Consider the following 17,551-nt stretch of genomic DNA (forward strand, 5'->3'; position numbering starts at 1 on the left):
CCTTTCCCATTTTTCACTTATCTATTATCATGTAGACCCTCAGTCAGGTCATTCCAAGGAGCCAGCAAACCAGTGCTTTTAAAAATAGTATTTAACAGCTCTATACTAGTAATCCGGTATGGATGAGATATGATTGCTATCATTGTTGTATGGCCCAGCTCAGTTTAAAAACTTTTGCTGCTGCTGTGAAGATGCAGGTTCACATTTTGAGCCTAATAAATCTCTGCATGCTCTCGTGTACCGCTAACTAATCCAGATCTGATGATCCAAAACAATGAGTTATTTAATGGATTGACAGAAAATTAACTTGCCACAAAACCTAAAAAACTAAAAACCTAAAAACCCCGTCAGAGATTGTATACGATTGCATATAAGAATTCGATGTGCTGTTTTGTGCATTTGTCAGACTGTATCTTTTGCATGTTGTAGATGGCTGTGCACGTAAACACATGTAGTGGCCTTTGTACTGTACTGTCAGGAGAGTTTGTTGCATATTGATGTTGTTTTTTAGATTAAATAACTTAATCTTGCCTGAGTGATTAGGTCCACAGTGTTAGTCAGACTGTGTGCAGGCACAGATTCATGCATGGATGCACTGGTGTACAGTATATACTGTATGCTCATACATGTATGCATAGATATTGTGTGTATGTGAAAGCGTGCGCGTGTGTCCTGGCTTCATTGTGCTGACTGGTTTATTGCTGTTCCAGGTGACGGAGCATGAGAACAGCAGAGTTTCAGGGTGCTGTTTTCAAGCACCACTGAAGCCACAAATTTGATTATTTTTTTTCCCTCCACAAGTAGTTTAGAGTTTGCATGAGACCCCCCCTCCCACTACCCACCCCACCACACACACACACACACACACACACACACACACATAACACACGCGCGCACACACAAACTGCTGTGGACCGCATCTCGTCTGGTTCCAGCAGCCTGCATTATGCATCTTCATCTGCCATTCTGTTTCCATTCAGCATGTCTTGTTCCAGTGAATCAGCAGCGTTACGTGCCGCTCTGTTGAGGTTTGTTATGGCCCGTTGTGGTATGTACGCTACATTTTACTCTGTGTATCTTATATATAAAACATACTCAGAAGTAGACGAGTCTGGCCTGAGCTTCAAATGATTTGCCAGACACCGCTCTGTTCTTCTAATATTACAATAATGCCCAGAGATGTCGAGGAATACTTGAGCTGGGAGTTGAAAAATGAAGAAATTGGACCTGAAAATGTCACTTTATTCATCCCACAAAAGCTTCTGCGTCTGTGTCTCCGTTATTCTCTAATCCCCACTGGGTGAGGCGGTGGACACACGGATCGGCTCACATCAGGGAGAGATTAAACAAGGAGTGTCACAATGACACAGTGAGTTTGATAATGGGACAATAGAAGCCCTTTCAATTAAAGCTCTTTCTCTAGAGAAATCTGCTAAAAAGGAAATCCCTCCAATAACTTTGTCCTGAGTCTGTTTATTCATTTTGACATTTAAATCTATCTTTCTTTAACCTTCTTGCAGCCTGAATTCACTATCTCTCTAATGTGCTCCATCAAGATAAAACGGAGCTCAATCACCTCTGCAGAGAGCTTTAGAGACGGTGTAATTAGTAAAGACAGAAGTTTAACAAAAGAAGTTTGGATTTGTTGATAATGCAGACTGAAAGGACGTGTGGAAGAGAAGATTATGCCAAGTTAAACTGTTTGTGTAAACCTGAAAGCTTCCTTCCACCTGTTTTTGTATTTGCAAAGTAGAGCTGAAACTATTATATTAAAATATTCAGCAGCTCTTTGAATAATTGATTGGTTACTAAATGCATTTTATTTTCAAATTATTCCTGCATCTCAGTTATCAGTGTTTGTCTGATTTGATGCTCCCAGTTCCACTTAGCTCTCGCCAACGACTAAAGGCCAGTCAAATATTTACTCTGGTCTTTTGCTTGGTCACACTCTCCTTTTCTCTCCTTAGCGTCCTCTGTCAGTGTCCTCTTCAGGTCTCTTCACCTCTGCCGTGTTGTTCATAGAAGCTGCTGAGCCCTGTTCCGGGTCTGTTGCATGGGTGCAGAGTGCGTTGCTTCCGGGGGCTCATGAACCTCCTACTGCAGGAGTCTGCAACCTTTATGATTTAAAGAAATATTTTTTGAAAAAAAAAAAATCAATCTGGACCCACAGCTTTTAAATTCTCTTTTCCCTCACAACTTTTCTGGTGATTTGGCTGGGGAGGCTTGCTTATGGAGGCTCAAGAAGAATAGCCAACATCAAAATTTAGAGGAAAAGGCACCGAGCCATAGTCATTGGCTATGACGCACATTTTTTAGCTGACAAAATATTCAAGCTTTTTCAAAATTTGGTGTTACAGTTGACAAATGTGAGAATCACCCAAACTCAAAAACTTCCACAGATCTTTGAGTCTTGGGCCAAACTCAGACTTGTAAATAAAAAGTTTTGCTGACCTATAATTAGTTTAGATAATTTACTTTTCTTCTTTAGATAAACTTGAATCTTTGAAAAAACTCAAAAAGATTGTATTTCAAAACTGGGTCACAGTGTGAGTTCTGAACCTGATTTGTCATTATTTTGGTGGCTGAAAATTAAATGGTTTTCATTGAAAATATGACATTTTTTCACTTTAACTTAAATGAATTTACTTTTGGGGGCTCTCTAAAACTCAAAGATTTAAGTTTATCTAAAGAGAAAAGTGAATTATCTCAACAAAAGATTAGTAGTTGGTAAAAGTTTTAGAAATTTTGAATGTTTGACTTGGGCTCAAAACTCAAAAACCTATTTCAGTTTTTTTTTTTTTTTTCGTGAACACCCAACCTTAAAGTTCAAAGTGCGCTTATGGTCCTTTGCCTACTCGCCCAGCTCCGGCTCTGCCAGCAACCTGCAGATTCACCCTGCTACAAGCCAAAGTAGCATCGAAATGAGTTTGAGCTGCTATTTTAAGGTAGAATAGTTACACAATGTTCCTTTAAGGTTTTGGATGGTCTAAAATCAAGAAAACACTATGAGCTTCAGGTTACAGTTAAAAGTGGAGTTTAAAATTTTGGTGCAACAGAATTAAATTTAATTTAGGTTTAGAGTAAAAATTAAACTGAGATTAAAAGAGTTTTTTAAATTTAATCTTTCTTAACTTTAAACAAGGATTAGAGTTTGGTAGAACATAATTTAAAGTTAAACCATAATTTAAACTGGTTTAAAAACTAAACCTTGTTGCTGCAACCCAATCTGTATCTTTTACCTGTTACACAACTGTTTTTGCGGGTTACCTGGTGAGTACCCGACCTGCTTCAGGACTCTCATTTAAGCAACTCACACAGAATTTTAAACCTTGTAATTTATTGCTTAAATTGTTCTGAAATCTTTGAGCGCAGATGCAACACTCTTTGGAACAGAGAGCAAACAGGGTTTATGGTAATGTGGTGGAAATTTCTAAAACGTCAGAACCGCGTCTGTTATTTATGTCAGTGACTGGCTTTATGTTGTCATTTTGATGTATAAAAGTGCTACATAAAGCATTTTAAACACATACATTATGGTGCTAAGCTCTTCACTTATGTTTCATTGTGTGTCACCGCGTGTCCTGCAGATCTGCTGGTGTCATCGTGATTAATGGGCCTCCTGAATGTGCCTAAACAGCATCCTCTCTGCCACCTCCCTGCTATTCTCAGTGAGTCAGTCGACAGCCGTCTCGGGCAGCACCTTGTCAACTCTGATTTCCTCTCGAGTCTGGTCTCTGAAGCCACGGGGCCAGCTGCTTCCAACTTCAGGGCCTGTTATCTACTAAGCCCCTCTCTATCGCCTTTGGCTGCCCTCCGGTCGTCTGTCTGTCCTCAGATTTCGTCAAACTGCAGCTAGTTTACAGATAATTATCAGGCTGAGGCCAGCTGTGTGGCACGCATCCACGGGCCCTTTGTTGCTAATTGAATTAGACCCCATGCAGGAAGTGACAGAGAAATGAACAATTTCCCCCAGCGAGGCATGTGATTAGCAGGCTTGGAGAGGGGAGGTCGGCTCAGGATGGCACGCTGGTGTGTGAGTCAACGTCTGAGTCGCATTCGCCCTGACACCCGTGTTTCCGTCAGGTTTCATTTTATGATGTGTGTCAATGGGGGTCAAGTACAGCGGACAATCGCAAACAGACTGCTGCTGGGCGTTCAGTGTGACGTAAAGAACCCAAAATGTCCGTTTATTGTTCCTCTCTCTGCCATCTGCTTTACAACTTTTCAGCCAGAGAGATATATGACCAGGAGCAGCTTTGCTTTTAAGAGTCTTCATAAAAAAAGCATAAATAAACCGTTTTCACCATGAACATTTATTGCTTATTATTATAGGCACAGCTTTGTGCACGGAGCCCTTTCACAAGTTTTTACTTAAATTGCGAACACGCTCCTGCACACACTCTCCATATGCTGCAGTAGCTTTTATTTATTTCCATGCAGGAATGTCACCAGCTGAACTTAAAATGATAGATTTTTTTCCCATTCTTGTGTATTATAGATTTTCCACAGCATGGAAAACACCTACGAGTGACAGTATGACGATACAAGGACATGACCATCACCCAGACAAGAACACTGGAGTGAGGGGAGTGATACGGTGACACTATTTTATGAAACACATTTAACTAGAGCTGCAGTGACTAGTCAATTACTTGATTATTAATTGCCAACTGTTTTAATGATTGGTTAACTGTTTTAAGTAAATTTTCTTTTTTATTATTTTCTAGTTTCCACTACTCTACAAATTAATCAAGAATGAAATTAATTGTTACAGCCCCACATTTGATAATAATCACAATCTTTACAATCTTTATTGTTCACAAATGTGGAAATTTGCCTTTTGGATTCACAGGTTGTTTAAAAACACAACACATAATATTCAACACATACATGAACATGATCTTACATCAACACATGCTTTGCACCAACACAAAAATATACATTTATTTATTTATTTATGATTTTTCTATTAAACATTACTTTACAGGAACAGATAAGACAGAGTATTATGTGTCGCGCAATGACCTTGTTATATACACTAAATAAAAATGGTGCTAAATAGCACTAAAAGTGGCTCATAATCATGCTGTGGAAGAACCACTTTTAGTGCTATTTAGCACCTTCTTTTAAAGGTGCTAAATAGAGGTGCCATGCAGCACTATATTGCTTCCACAAAAATTATGCTAAACAGCGCCGAACAAACCGAGTAGTGAGTGAGAACTTGTGAGTGATTCCGACTGGCACCTCAGACATACGCCTGTGTTCAAAGAACTCATATTAAATTAAAAATGGAGCCATTTGCCTTTGAAAAAGCCAACCCATCATTATTATGATATAACAAAGATGATGCAGCTTCTTTCAACCATTTGTTTTAGCTAAAACAATTTTCTAATTTAGTTGCGATGCTACATTTTTTGTGCAGAAGTTCAATGAATGGCATTGGGCCGGATGCCCAACAGGCATGTAGCCAGACGCAGAGCTATGTCCTGTTCAAGATCTTTGAAAGTGTATCTCTAACTACATCCCAGAGGGCCATAACAGCTGGACAGAGCCAGAGAGAGTGCACTCAGGTGCCCACCTCCTCACAGCCGAGCCAGCCTAACCCTAAGAGGGTTTGATCCATCTTTTAAAGTCTAGATGGTGTGATGTAATCTGTGCAGTATTTTTACTCGACATCTTACATCAGGCTTATCAAGTGGGGTCCCGTGACCTCAGTGCAGCCTTTTGATTATTTATAAAGATTATTTGTAAAAAAAAAACAAAAAAAACATTATGAATTAAAGAGACAAACTGAATGAAAAAAGATGTTTAATGCAACACTGTGTTAATTAAAACAAAAAGCTACTTCTAATCTAGGATTGCAAAGGTGCACTGGTGAATTTTATTTAGTTTTTGTAAAGTTTGAATGAAAGTGGCTATGATGCAGACAGACTCTGATGAGTTTGGCGAGAGCAGTTAAAGAGCTGTTTCTGGTTAAACAAAATGTATCTTACTCTTTAAAATTAAGTTTCTCACTGTAGTGATAATTTCCATAATGTCATCAAACACTTGAATAACAATCTAAGCCTGTCAGTGCAGCAAAAACAAGCACAAACAACAAGCAAGCATCACCTGCTCTGTGCGCTCCGCAGGTGTGCCTGCATGGACGAGGTGGCTGACAGCGCGTCATGCTGCAGTGCGTTTTTGCTGTTGCTCTGTACAGTGACACATAAAACAAGAGCTGAAACTTGAAACTACACCCTCTCTCATCAGTCAACTGCCAGCACATGTGGCCCTAAGGAATTTTTTTAAATATGTGCACCAGCAGAGATGTATGTATGTATGTATGTATATATATATGTATATAAATATACATATATACATCCAGGAGTCGACCTGTGCTACCTGGCCACCACCCTCTGTGTTTTAAGTTGTTGCACTTTAAGCCACATAATATAACCAGTTTTAATATAACCAGGAATTGAGAGATCCTCCATCTTGTCTTCCCTTCACTTGTCCTCGTTTTTATCTTGCTGTCATCTTTTCAGGTCTTCTTTTTGAAGTTGGATATTTCTGTCACAAAAATGCAAAATTAGCAGCATGTCTGCATGTTAAAATGACGCAGGAGGACTATTTTTACCCTGCACTGTACATCCTCATAACCTCAATATTTTGTGGGCGTTTTTATTGTAGGGAGAAATATAAAAAAAAAAAACCCTAATAAAATTCATAGCAATTCGCAGCTGCTATTAAACTCTGCCAACTGGATCATGCAAGGAGGGAAATAATTGACATCTCTGAAGGGAAAAAAGCTAATAACAGTCAACTTTTCTGTCTTTTCTGGAGGCCCTTTAACTTTGTGAAGGTAGGAATTTAGTTCCTGTACTCGGTAGTGTGTGCACAGTCTAACCAAACCTTTCTGCTGTGCACTCACTTTCATTCTTCTGCCTGTCTGTCTCGTTGCCTACATAAAGTGTGTGATGTTTACCAGAGCAACCTTTCAACACAAGTCTGCCTGTGCTGGAGACAGAAAGTAGGCCACTTGGGCTGCTGCCTGACTCAGGTCCTGTGTGCCGCTCGGTTTATTTCTGGACGTTCGGTTCATCGTCTGTGAACTTTGTTTGTCTGATAGACCTCATGGCTTCACCGGTCTGCATGCAGAGATTAGCATCTGTCTTTTTCCACCACGGCATTGTGGGACAGTTATGTAAGTCTGTGATGTCGAACTACGCCTTTAGAGGCTCAGGACTCTGATTGGTACCCTGTTATGAAATGTGACACAACTTATTTGGTTGTCATCTTAATTATTTATACACACCTCTGTTGGATGTGAAAATTGGGTTGTTGTGCTCTGCTGCAGAACAAATCTTTCATTCTCTCAGAATAAAACTGAATAATATGAGAATGATGTGGAAACAGTGCCAGACGTACAGTACGTGGTGGATAAAACATTTTCTATTATTTATCGTTTTACTGTTTTTAGTCTCCTATTCATAATTTAACGTGTTTTACATTTGCTCTGTTGTCTTTCCAAAATGAACCACATATGTATTATCTCTCTTTAACGCAACATTTTATTTACTTGATATATTAAGTTAGAAAAGTCTTTTATTATTGAGCAATCATAGCAATCTTGATGCATTAATATATTTTACTTACAGGATTGAATTGTTCTCATTTTGTGACTTCTTGTTACTTTAAAAACACTTTGCACTTGTAATGATCCATAATTAGACACAACTTGCAAAGTCCAGGTCCCTTTTCCCTTTAACTTAATAGAAGACAAAACGCTTCTGCTGCTGGTCAGATTATATCCGTTTGTGGTCGCTTGTGGTAGCCTAGTTTAAAACGAACATGATGCCCATGTTTACATCCATTTTGTTTCACCATCAAATAGGGAATTTACTTGCCTTGCGTGACAGCTGGATTTGCAAGACCACAAGATCACACAAGAATCCATCTCACCACATCTGTTTTTGTCTGCACCAGACTACAGGCATAGTTTTAGGTGTGCCGACAGTGTGAAGTGTCCATGGAAACGAAATGTCTAGAACAAACAATGGCGGCTCCTGAAGAGGTTAGCGTGACACTGTGATAATATGAATTATGTCAGGACTGAAAAGTTGTAAGAGGTGACAGGTAGTTCATTCAATCACCTGCCAAGTGTTGTTTTTTTTTTTTTTTTTTGTTTGCAAGTGCCTGCCCCTTTCCAAACAGTTTCTACGGACAGTTTCCCAGATGGTTTTGTGCAGCAAAGCATCTGGTGTGTCAGGCTAGGAATTTACAGTCCACTCTGAATCTTCAGGCATCTAAGACTGTAACAGAGTTTTCCTCCAGACCTTGCGATCTGTTTCAGACACCACAGAAATATGCGCAGAATTAAAACGTCATGTTAACAGCCTTTCATATTAGCAGCTTTATCAGCTGCTTCTAGGGACATAACAATATATCCAATATTGCAATTAAAAAAAGCCTCAATTCCTTACTGGATTGTGATATCTACTGTGGCACTACATGGATAATTGTTTTGTTTTATTGTTTTTATTTTATTTCATAAAAGTACTGCTACTGGCTTCTGCATTGTTTTTGTTTTGCAGTTGTACATACATAATCCATGGCAATTTTGTGCACATGCTTCGGTCATGGCTGCTACTTTATTTTCTTAAAGGAAAAAAGCAGAAGCGCTTAAAGTTAAAAGGAAAAACTACTTTTGTTGAAGAAAAAGTGATGCACAGGTTTTCAATTTTCATTTTTTCAAGTTGTCATTTGTCTTTCATTTTTAATATTGTGATAAATATTGTATCATGGACTTTTTATTGCTGATAATGCTGATATTATCGTGCATCAATACTTGGAATTGAATTTAGTTTTTAAAGTTCTTTTTTTCTGCATCCTGATGATTTACAGTATCTTTTCCATGTTACACTTAGATGCCCCCTCCTCTCCAAACAAAGTACCATGTGGATTTATTCCTCCCTCTTCCTCTCTGTCTCTCTCCTCCTGGCCATGCTCAAATTACAAGATGCTGTTTTGTGCCGGTGTGCCACAGAGACCACGCATGAAATTTATTGGCCCGGAGTCCCGCCATTTGACACGCAAGACGTGGCTAACAGATCTTGTGCCATTTCCCATCTCCTCCGGCTGCCGTGTAAAGCTGACCTTTCCTGCCTCCGGGCTATATTTAAACTCTGAGCACCAGAGACTTATGGCGCCATGGGAAATTTTATTATCAACGCTCTCCATTTGTCTGACTTAATTCAGGCCTGCCGTAGATCGTGCCAAAAGCATGCCGTATATTTACACTCCGCCACGGCAAACAAGGGCACCGGTGACAAACCTCGACCGTCAACACCTTAGCGGGGGTGACGCCTGGTGGAGCATTCCTTTGAACTGCTCTGAGGAGCTGGAGCAGAGATTATAGGCTCTATTTACAGTGTGCATCAGCTGTGGAAAAATGTGAGAAGAATAAAGGAAAAGGGGAGCGATTTTATTCCAAGAAGCAGAGGGTGGACCACAGAGTCGAACACAAAGGGACTTGACATTTTGAAGAATCTCAGGTGGTAAAATGTCATAGATTTCAGCCACAGAAACATTCATCAGCCTTTACTGTTTGTCGTCATTAAAGCAGACAGTAGGTTGAATGAGCTCCCACACAAACCACACACACACTTATTCTGTTTCATACTCTCACCCAGCCATCTGTCTAACCATTCTATGACACTCTGGCTTCTCTTTTTCTTCTCTCTGGCAGGGCTGAGATGGGAGTTCAGAGGGTGCTCCAGGTGGATCTGAAAATGGAAAGCTTTCCAGAGCCGCTGGGCAGCCGCTGGATGGCCTGGCAGGTGGAGTACCCAGCCAGTCGTGCCGCCACACAAGAGGCTGAGACGGAGATCCGACTGGCGCAGGAGGACCTGGCGGGCATCGTGCCCCTGGCCATGGTGAGTGCTGCCACTTCCAGCTCAGTGCCCCACCCGAAGAGATGAGATGGCTGCACACTCATCACTCAGAATATGAAACAGTCCTCATGATTTAGAACATCATATTCTTTTATGTTTAAACTCTGAATCCTTGAGTCAACATTTGCATTCATTGTCTCTCAGCACATGAATGAAACACTTTGCATTGGAGATGCTGAGAATTACTGCACTTTTAATCATGACTGGTGGCAGCCTTAAGGAGAAAGATGAATGTATTCATGATCTGACACATCCTTTATACACGTTTTCAATGAAGTATTTAACAACAAAACATATATTTTACTAAACATTTGAATAGCAAGGAGGATATTTAATTTTACATCTTGTTGCCAAGTTCCCTGACATTGAAATACTGCAGATAATCATTTATATTAATCAGTGGAGGGAGAAGTACACTGATCTTTTACTGTCCTGCATTTAGAATCCGACGTAGGCTTAACTACAAATGTGTTAACATCAAAATATACTTGAAGTACCAAAACTAAAAGTACTTATTATGCAGAATAGCCCATTTCAGAATTATATAAATTATAATATTGATTATAATCACTGACATCACTGTTGCAGATTTAATATACTGATTGTTTGCTTGTGAATTCTCCCCTTATCTTCTTAGTTGCAAAAGGACTCCTGCACACTGTCTAACTTGCAATATATCATTTATGTCCAACATTTCGGTACTGGACCTCTATCAGGCAAAGCCGAGTACTGAAACACCACAAATAAATGATGTATTGCAAGTCAGACAGTGTGCAGGTGTCCTGCAACTTTCTGGACTGCTCACCTCTCTCCAACGCACCTGTCTCATGTAATGGGTGAGCAAAGTGTTTCTTTGTTCCCCTTATCTTCTCAAAAGTTTTAATAATACATAATATTTTATTTCATATTCTATTACTACCATATCTTATATTAATTATATGAATCTGCCAGGTAATGCATAACTAATGTTGTCAGACAGATGCAGTGGAGTAAAATATACAATATGTCCCCCTGAAATGTAGTCGAGTGAAGTATAAAGTAGCATAAAATGGAAATACTTAAGTAAAATAAAACTACCTCAAAACTGTAATTAAGTGCAGTACTTGTGTAAATGTACCTAGTTACATTCCCTCACCTGTATAAACCTGTGTAGTTTTACTTAATTCAAAACAAAGAACAGGCAAAAGAAAATGCTGTGTTAACAAAGAAAATATCCAGAGTAGATAAGACACTCAAAGTAAAATATGAAAACACGCAAACAGAAAATATCTCTTTGAATGAGCTTAATTAAAGCTCTGAAAGTATCTCGACATGTTTGAACAGCTTACTTACAGCATGAAGTTATTCTGGTGGTCCAACCTAATTTCCTTTGGTTGGTTTGCTCACCATAATTTATTAGTATTAATTCAACTTTATTTACTAGGGTTCGGCCCAACTTAATTTAATCTAATTTTTATAGTAGTAAAATTACACTATTATATAAAGTTGATCCAACCCAAGATTATTAAATTGGCTCAGAACTGGTTAATGCTGAAAGAAATCCATTTAATCACATGGAAATACTTCTGATGATTTAATTGAGATCATTAAAAGAATAAAGTTTGAGTATAGCTCATGCACTATTCAGGAGTATTTAATTAAAATTAATTTGACTTTCACCAGAACACCATACATGCTAATGCAGTAATCATAATCCAAGCTTATAATATAGACACAAAAACACTGAAAGAGACCATTCTGCATTAATAAGTACATTTACCTTTGATAATTTGATACTATTACATTTTACTTTTTTTTTAATTTTATTTACAACAGATTACTTTTACTGAAAGTAAAGGTTTTGTCTGACTTGATTGGGTTGTTCCAATTAACTTTACCATGGTAAAATTATAGGCTACTAGTGAACGAAGTTGATCCAACCAGAGTAAATTAGGTTGGCCGACAGAATGGCTCAGTTCTGAAAGAAAGCCATTTGTTTTGTTTATGTCACATTAATATTTATTATAGAAATACTTTCCATAATTTAATTAACTTCATTCAAAGAGTAATAGCTCATACACTTTTCAGCAGTATATAAAATAATTGAATTGCATTTATGCTGCACTCATGCTAATGTATTAGTAATAGCACACTAAAAGGAGCCATAAAGAGCATAAGGAGTACTTTTATTTTTGGTACTTATGGCAGGACTTTTACTTGTAACAGAGTACTTTTACTGAAAGAATCTTAACGCCTCGACTGCTGCTCAGAAAGAGTAGGCAGAGCTGTAACGCAGGTGTGTGTGTGTGCGTGCGCGCGTACGTGCATGTGTGTGTGCCCACAGAGTGTGTTTAGGAGCAGGGCAGGTAGAGAGCATCTGTAGCTCCCAGCAGGCGTCAGATGGGGTCTAGAGTCTGGCTCTGGCCTGAGGGTACGCCTGGAGCGGTCTGTCTCCCTCAGCGAGGGAGGCACAGGTACTCTGTTGTGTAGATTAACCAAAGCTCCCCCTATAGAACCTCACACAGAGAACCTTTCGCGCCTCTCTGCTGCTTTGTTCGCTGACCCAGAGAGCACTGCTTCAGATTTACATCAAGAACATTCAGGTGAAAAAATGAGCGACATCACTTGTGTTGCTTAAAGATTCGTCGTCACATCAGCGCTGATTGCTGAAACAAAACTTGCGTGCATTTCTATTTTAGTGCTTCTGATCTCCATGATACATACCTGACTGTTGTGTCAATGTTGTTCTCTAAGTATTGCCCGTAGCTGTGGAGATGATAGATGAGTGTGGGCGGTTGTTCCTGGATTCAGAGGAATGTGGCACATCCTCACCCACTGATCCATTCTCAGGATAATTGAAGCTGTGTGTTTAATGCTGCAGTATTGTTCGAGTTCCTTTTTCTCACGTCATGTCATTGATGTAACAGCCTGCTTGCCTCGCTCGAGGAAAACAGTTTTCTTTCTCCCATGTCCTCCACCATCAAAAATTATGAAGATGATATGCACGATTATCTCTACTCATAAAAAGAATTTACTTTTGCCTGCTTAATGAAAAACACATTTTAAATAAAACATTTATTTTGATTGATTTCATTTGGCTGTTGTGCAAAAGTTACCATATCACAGGAAATACTTCTCCCCTGTTCTTTTTCCAAAACCTGCGTAAAAACAGAGTCCTCACGCCTCCAAATTCTAACATGCACTCATCAATTAATCAGAGGGATAAGAAAACCGTTTTCCGTCTTACCTGTGGTGTTATTGATCCATCTAGATTTGGGGTTTTTTCCTAGATCGAGTTTTGAAAATATAGGCCATAGAGATGTGGCACTTAAAGCACCAAAACTACTTTTGAAAAAACTCTACAGCAATACTGCTTTCCAGAAATCATGATCCATTTGCTAAAAATTATCCACTGATCTCAGTGTGATAAAAAAATATAAATGTCCAGTGGGAAATAGACCATATGACATATCCAAAATAAAAAATGCATATTTTTAAAAAAAGATCTAATCAAATTACTCAAGATTATTTTCTATTCATCGCTGAATTTTCTTGCACGCCGCACGTGAAATCGATTTAAAAATTAAACGCGTCCTGCAGAGTGGCATGATCCACAGTACTGACAGGAGCGTTGGATGATTTAATGCTGGCATGTTAAATTAGCATTTAACCTTTTGTTTAGTTATGATCACATCCTCTACGTGTCCTGACGAGGAAAAGACAAAGATATGAAGGTGTACTGCTGCCGGAGCACCCTGGAATGATGCCTTTTTTTCTCCAATTGAGGAAATAAAATATTGGCAGTTTACTTTTTTTTTTTTTAAAGAACAAATCATCACTAAAGCCCCGATCAGACAGAACACAGTTTGCGCAGTGAGGGGCTTCTTTTTCCAAACAATGAGAAAAGTGTGGTGCAGAGAGAAAAAGTGAGAGAGAGCGCTTGTGTGGACTGAGTGCCGTAAGGTTCTCAACATGATGAAACTATCCATAAAGTCAGCCTAAAATCTGATCGTCTGATGTGCTCGACTACTGATTCAAGTGTGTAAGTGTTTGCATGCGTGCATCATAGGTGTGCTTCCATTCTTAAACAAATAGTATTATGCCTTATATTGCTTATAGAAGCATGTGTCCCCTAGTTGTTCTATGTGGCTGCAATATTAACAGCCGTCAGAAAAAAGTCTTGAGTAACCGGATCACAGTTTCTGAAAGAGACATCACTGTTGAGTGCCGTCTCGTCTCTTTATATCGGAGAGAAGGCGGCCATATCTATAGGCGATACCTCCAAAACTCTGCAACACACACCAAAACTGTCTAGATGTGTAAGAGTGAAAATACTTATTTTTGATTTTGGGCTGAACTGTCACCTTAAGTTGCAGTGCGCTGAGCTCTCTCAGCCACTGTTTCACACATGCATACTGCTGCAGCAGCCTCAATCAGTGCTACCACTTTATCATCAGCCAAAACTACCTCGATGGATAAATAGCACTGCAGGCAAGAGGAAAAATGTGTGTTTTTGATTTTAGGCTGAACTGCCCCTTTAAAACGTTTCACACACATTTCATTCTAATTATCTTGCTCATTTTACACAGATGAAGGGATTTATAGCTCTATATAAATCATGTAACATTTTTTTCATAGCAGCAAATATCCATCTCAATTAACCTGATATTACATTATTTGCTAAACTTGGCTAAATCAATTAGGGGCAGGATAATTTAGGCAGGAGCCTCTCAGGAGGCAAGATGAATAGTGTTTCATGTGTACTAAAACAGATGTGTATGAGTGTGTGTGTGTGTGTGTGTGTGTGTGTGTGTGTGTGTGTGTGTGTGTGTGTGTGTGTGTGTGTTCCCTGCATGTAGAAGAAGGCTTGATTTTTTTTTTTCCCGTTTTCCGTACCTTGATTTGCTATTCTGTTCAGAGGGCCTGTCGGAGAGTCGGTGAAGCAGCTGCTCTCGTGTCAGAGAGAGTGTGGATACAGCGTAGTGAAAAAGATCGAGTTCACCGATCAGCCTTTTCACACCTTTGATACCAGCGTTTCAAACATTTTCGTCATCTGACTTGTATTGAAAAGAGCCTGATTGGGACAATTTTATTCACTTTATTTTGCTTTATCTCGAGGCTGCACACGTTCTCTCTGCTTCTTTTCTACTTCATTTTCTTCCAAAGTGCTCCTTCCCCCGCGCAGACGACTTCCCAAGGTGCGCAGCATCTCCAGCCACTCCATGCTACTTAACACACAACACAAATACTTATACATGCAGACACATTCAGAACTCATTAACTCTGTCTGTCCCCCTTTTCTCTCTCTGCATACACACACACACACACACACACACACACACAGACACACACACACACACGCACATAAGGCTTTTGCAATCTGCATGCACCAATATGAGAGAAGCACACAAGCGAGAAAGAGGAAGGCTGAATTAGATTACTTGGGATCACTGTGGCATGAAAGGCCCACAGATAAGTTCCTCTCCCTTCCCCCTGCTGCTCTGGTAGAAAAGAGGAAGTAAGGTAATGTAAGAGCAGTGCCGTCAATCCCCCTTACACACACACACACACACACACACACACACACGCCACCCCCCTGCCATCACCACATTGCCTCCACCAAAGGAAAAACAAACTCAGTGGAAACCAGGTTTCTGCACACAAAACGGAAGTGTAATAGAGAGGTGAAGAGGGAGATGTAGCAGAGACTTGATATATGAAATGTGGGTGGACAGAAAATATGATAATCACGTGTGCTGTCTAGGAGACCAGGGAGGAGCAGTCATAAAACAAATGTTGAGTTATTTGAAATTAGAACTTCAGTATTTTTCAACCTGGACTTTTTGTGTCAGAGTGACTAATGCGGATAATAATTTTTAGTTTTTAGTATTGAGCGAGACCGCTGCAGCCGTCAGCAGCGAAACAGGCCGCTACGTTAATCCTCAGAATGTTTGAACAATGGAAGCCACGCCCACATTTATACCTCATCCACCTCAATACGCAGACCAGCTGTGTGAAAGCAGGTGTGGTCGAGAATTCAAACCACACAAGGTGATAAAAATCCAGAAAATACAAAAAACAGTATTACTGCCACACTTCAAAATGCCAAACTTTTATGAAAACGTCAAATTCATTCATTCTACATGACCTACATTCAAACATATGATAGATAAGTCGACAGGCTCAGATTGTTATTCTAAGAGTCTGACAACATTATGGAAAGGAGAAAGAGTTTTTTTGGTTAAAGATTCTTTTTGTTTAACCAGAGACAGACGATTTATTGCTTTGCTTAAAGCCACCAGACTCAATTTACAGAAAACAGTAATTTTATCTTTGTAAAACACATTCATAGGCAAAATAAATCCTTAATTCACCGTTAGATGTGAAAATATGAAAGCGAGGTTGCATATCAGAGAATCGGTGCGGATGAACGATGTGTACAGTCAAAGTATTATTACATCTAACTATTTGAATTAAGAATTTATTTCAACCAAAGCAGAGTTGGTGATTGTTGGAGCCGTGGAAAGATGAACCAAGATGATTTTTCTTTTAGCTTTATTTTGTTTCTTTCAAGTTTGAATGAAGTTTGCTTTAACTGGATCTACCCGACTCAGGATTTTGTCAGTTAAATCAGATTTGTCTGTTCAGTACGAATAGTTCAGTTTGCCACACTGAATTCCTGTATCAGCCTACATGAGTGTGTTTTACCGGTAAGACTAACATTTTAATGCCTTTCTTCGTCATCTGTGATGTGAAAACATCAGATTTCCACACAGTCAGGAAAAACTAAAAGTGTCTGTTCTCCTTCTGGTATAAAATCCCAGCGCAGCGCGGAGCTTCTGTCCTGATAGGGTGCAGCAGCGCTGTGAGTCACTGCAGAGGGGGGGCGCTCTGTTTCTACTCTTCTCCGCTTCCATCATAGTTAGTTTTGTGGTGGTGGTGATTTAGAGACCTGGTTTGTAATGTTTACAGCCTGTCATGCAGTTGCAGTTACAGTTCTGTGTATAAGTGCACTCATATAAACATATATTTATGATTCTCTTTATTATTATTCCTCATAGAAATGCAAGTATTCATATGCTTCTATAGGTTTTTTTTTCCTGTTGTTGTACTTCACACTGACTGACAAAACAACAAAATCAAAAAAATAAACACCTGCTTGACTTGAAGGTTCTCAGTCAACCGAGGCATCTCCAAACAATCATTCGAATCTTCGACTTTAAGGGGCAGCTCAACTTTTTACAATGATAAAAGTACTTTCTGTTGATGAAGTCTGATGGCTTTGAAGAAAGTGAAATAATGGCTGTTCCTTATTTTAAAATAGGATCTTACTCTGGAGATAGGTCTTTCTCTGTAGGGATGTTTTGCATAATGTCAGACACTTAAGATAAAAATCTGAGTCTGTCAGTGGAAAAACAACCACTTTCAGTAGACGTGCATTGACGGTCAAAATTGCAGTTGCAGCCCGTTTCACGGATGGCGTCCAATTTCAAAAGTTGTTTTCCCCATTAGCCTCAAAAACATGGGAAAATACGGTTGTAAAATACTGAAGTTACTCTTTAAGTTGGCACACTAATCGTGCAATATGGGAATATCATAAAGGGAACCACGCAGAGTAGTGGCCAGAACTAATAAGT

At 39.3% G+C, this 17,551-nt stretch overlaps 1 protein-coding gene across 2 annotated transcripts in view; it reads left to right on the forward strand.

The window, feature by feature from the left end:
- LOC146319831 (transmembrane protein 132C) overlaps positions 1 to 17,551 on the forward strand; it is a 223,857-nt gene that overhangs the window by 148,479 nt on the left and 57,827 nt on the right. For both annotated transcript variants that reach the window (XM_084727899.1, XM_084727900.1), the window contains one exon: positions 9,731 to 9,917. In XM_084727899.1, coding sequence (XP_084584025.1) covers positions 9,731 to 9,917 — 187 coding nt within the window. The remainder of the gene's footprint in view (positions 1 to 9,730; positions 9,918 to 17,551) is intronic.

This window comes from Lutjanus erythropterus, chromosome 10, assembly GCF_056507025.1.
Source record: "Lutjanus erythropterus isolate fLutEry1 chromosome 10, fLutEry1.hap2, whole genome shotgun sequence".
Lineage (NCBI taxonomy): Eukaryota > Metazoa > Chordata > Actinopteri > Lutjaniformes > Lutjanidae > Lutjanus > Lutjanus erythropterus.